General features: G+C 41.2%; 1 protein-coding gene across 1 annotated transcript; it reads left to right on the top strand.

The window, feature by feature from the left end:
* Positions 1–265: 265 nt before the first annotated feature.
* Positions 266–3,256, top strand: CSUI_011330 (autophagy protein apg9 protein; the record flags this gene model as incomplete). Its single annotated transcript, XM_068071430.1, has 3 exons — positions 266–409; positions 1,464–1,789; positions 2,750–3,256. Coding segments are annotated over exons 2-3 (832 nt in total), but the record flags the coding sequence as incomplete, so codon positions are not given.

Here is a 3,256-nt window from a genome sequence, read left to right as displayed (position 1 = left end):
TGAATGTATCTTTGTCTGGAAGTATGTATGAAAGCATGTATTGTATTCCCTGTCTTCCTCTCTATTTGCCTCATCGCCCCATGCGTCTCTCTCTCTGTATCTACTTTCTCTTCTTTTTCATCTTCTTTATCCTCTTCTTCTTTCTTCTCTCCTTTTTCTTTTCTTTCTGTAGATTATCTCCATATCGGTCGGCAGCGGCCGCAGGCTTAGCATCTCGGTTTCGACTTCTTTCTATCTTGAATTTGGTCTTTCTGATGCCTTTGTTTCTCTTCATCTTCTTCTTCTTCTTTCTTAAACATGCTGAAGATTTCCGGCTGAATCGACAATCCATTGTCCGGAGACAGTTCAACGGCTACGCTCACTGGGTCTTCAGAGAATTCAACGAACTTCCCCATCAAATCAATCAGAGGTACATCTCTTCTCTTCTTATTATGAGATCCACACCATAAGATCTGACTATTTATCTATTTATCTCGACATTTGCGTAGTGAAGTTGTTTTAGATAGATACGACCAAGTTCTGTAGAGGAAAGAGATAGATCGTAGAGGATGACGTAGGTGTATATACACCTCACTACAGTTGTAGCTCACTTGCTTTCTATGTCGAGCAAGCTAGAAGTCGTGGTATATCATGACGTTAAACTATGGAGGATTGCTTTTTTTAATAGAAACTTTACGTCTTTAATTACAAGAGATGGTTCGAATCTAGCCAGCCATCATCTCTATGTATATAGATGTTTCTTGGGATAGACCTATGGAGTTACATATATGTATATATATATATGTATCTATATAAATCGATATATATATATATCTATATACATCTATATAGAGCGAGTGAGAGTATAGGATGATTTATGCTCTTCATAAGAGTCAGGGGGCTTCTCATTCGGAGAGAGGGTGAACGTACAAGCGCGTGAGTTGACCTACCGAGGTCGAGACTTCCGCTCTTTTTCGGGTGTATATACACTTGTAGAAGTGTAAGGAGGGTATATGCCCAGACACATACAAACATACACCCTATGCGTGCATGCGCTTCTTTATTAAGGATCGTTGGCTTTCGTATCTCTCACATATAGAAAGTCTATGGTATAAGAGACAGCACACAAGCAGGATCTACTTGGAGTGTGTCTGCTGTATACATGTAAAGTATTATACCTATACACCCTGCGTGTCTCTCCTACATACATATTCATAGACATGTATTTAGCTATTTGTCTCTCTCTATACATACACACATAGATATATACCCATATACATATATAGATATATAGATATATACGTGTACGCGAACATGTGTGCATCGAAGCAGTAAATAGATTTGTACTGCGTGGACGTTCTGCCCTTGTATGGTCGCTTACAAGGTACGTGCATGCGTTTGTCGCTTGGGGGGATTTTCTCTTTCTTTCTTTCTTTCTTTCTCACTCTTTCTTTCTTTCTTCCTCACTCTTTCTTTCTTTCTAGAATGGAGGCAGCGGGTGCAGCGGCAGATGAGTATTTGGAGCTTTGTCCGGTATCTCCTTCTGTCGTCCATATACGTCTCCTTGTGAAGTATCTTCTGGGCTCATGCTTATCGATCTTTATTCTCCTCTATCTCTTTGACGAAACCCCCCTCCTCTTTATCAAGGTCTTCGATCGAAATCTTCTATGGTATACGATCGTATTAGGGGTTTTATATGCGGGTATACGTGATACTCCCTCTCCTTCGTCTAATATTCGGTCCTCTTCTTCTCTCCAACATCTCGATCATACAGGCCTACGAGGGGGGGCCTTCGATACACATGGAGGAGGTAAGGAAATCTACTTCATCCGTTTTCACTGGATCTATATTCTCTATTACAGAAACTCATACACACATACAGACATATATATATATATGTGTGTATACATGTATATAGACAGTAACTAGATAGATAATGCATGTGTGTGGGCTAGAGTATTTGTGTAAGACATCGATTCTTAGGTATGCGAGGCGTTTCCTGGCAAGTAAATTTATATCCATGGTGTATGTCTTGAAGATAAGATAAAAGGCTACAAATGAGCTGAGGAACATGAAGAGGAAGAAAAGAAGGACGAGCAAAGGATAGATATACACGCATGCATGCATTCATCAATCGATTACGTCTCATGGAAGCATAAAGATCCTACCCATATCTATATATCTATATCATACACTACATATATACATGTATATACGTATGTATTTTCACGTAAGTGTATAGATGGAGAGGGTATGTAACTTGTATGTATGTAGGCGCCAGGAGACATAGTTTGTGATCGGCTGTATGTAAGGGGGGGGGATGCATGCGTGTCGATTCCTACGTCTTATTCTTTACTTTTCTTGGTTTATATTCTCCTGAGGTTTCTCCACTTCCCGTCTTTTGTGCTACTCTTTTCCGAACTATGTTTCTCCTTCTTGCATGCAAAGTTTCTCTTTCTCTCATACACGCAATAGGGGCTCCTACACACTCATGTATATAGGCAGGTTTAATACCTAATCCACTTCATACAGCGCGTGCGTGTATACACATGTATGTCTATATTTCATTCTCTCCATCCGTAGCCAGCTGTACGTCTATCTACATTACGTATACCCATAACATAGACAGATAGATAGAGAGGTTATAGATATGCACGTGGAAGAAACAGAAGTTGTGTGCATTGGATCCTTTCCGCTTCCTTTCCTTTCTATGTCCTTTCTCTCTTTCTTACTTTCTCACTCTTTCTTTCTTTCTTTCTTTTTTCTTCAGTGTTGATTACTCCTTATCGAGGTTTGAATTCTCCTTTAGCCTTATATGATCGATGCATGCGCCTCGTGAAATATACCCATTACCTACCAGCCACATGGAGGATTCCCGCAGGGATGTATGCGCCACCCTCACCCCCCGCAGCAGCAGCCCTCTCACCTCTTCGCCATTCTTTCTCTCCGTCCTCTGCTTTGATGCTTATGAAGAAGAAACTGCACTTCTTCTTTCCCCCGTCGTCGTCTTCTTCATCCATTCCTGCTTCCATTCATCAAAGTAAACTCGACTCTTCTTCTCCTTCTCCTTTCACAGTGCATGGGAGAGGAGAAGGAGAAGAACGCTCATCCACATCTTCGTATGTTCCCCCCCTTTTATCAAGAGATCCTCGAGGTGTATATACACCGTGGTCATCATCATCATCATCATCTTCTTCTTCTTCCTCTTCTTCGTATGGTCGTTTTTCTCTTCTTCCACCGCTCCCTCCTCGATTCGTAGCGGGAGTGTCTTGCAAGG

Source organism: Cystoisospora suis (assembly GCF_002600585.1).
Source record: "Cystoisospora suis strain Wien I chromosome Unknown contig_10888, whole genome shotgun sequence".
Taxonomy (NCBI): domain Eukaryota; phylum Apicomplexa; class Conoidasida; order Eucoccidiorida; family Sarcocystidae; genus Cystoisospora; species Cystoisospora suis.
Note: the sequence above shows the minus strand (reverse complement) of the source record. Positions and strands in the feature narration are given on the sequence as shown.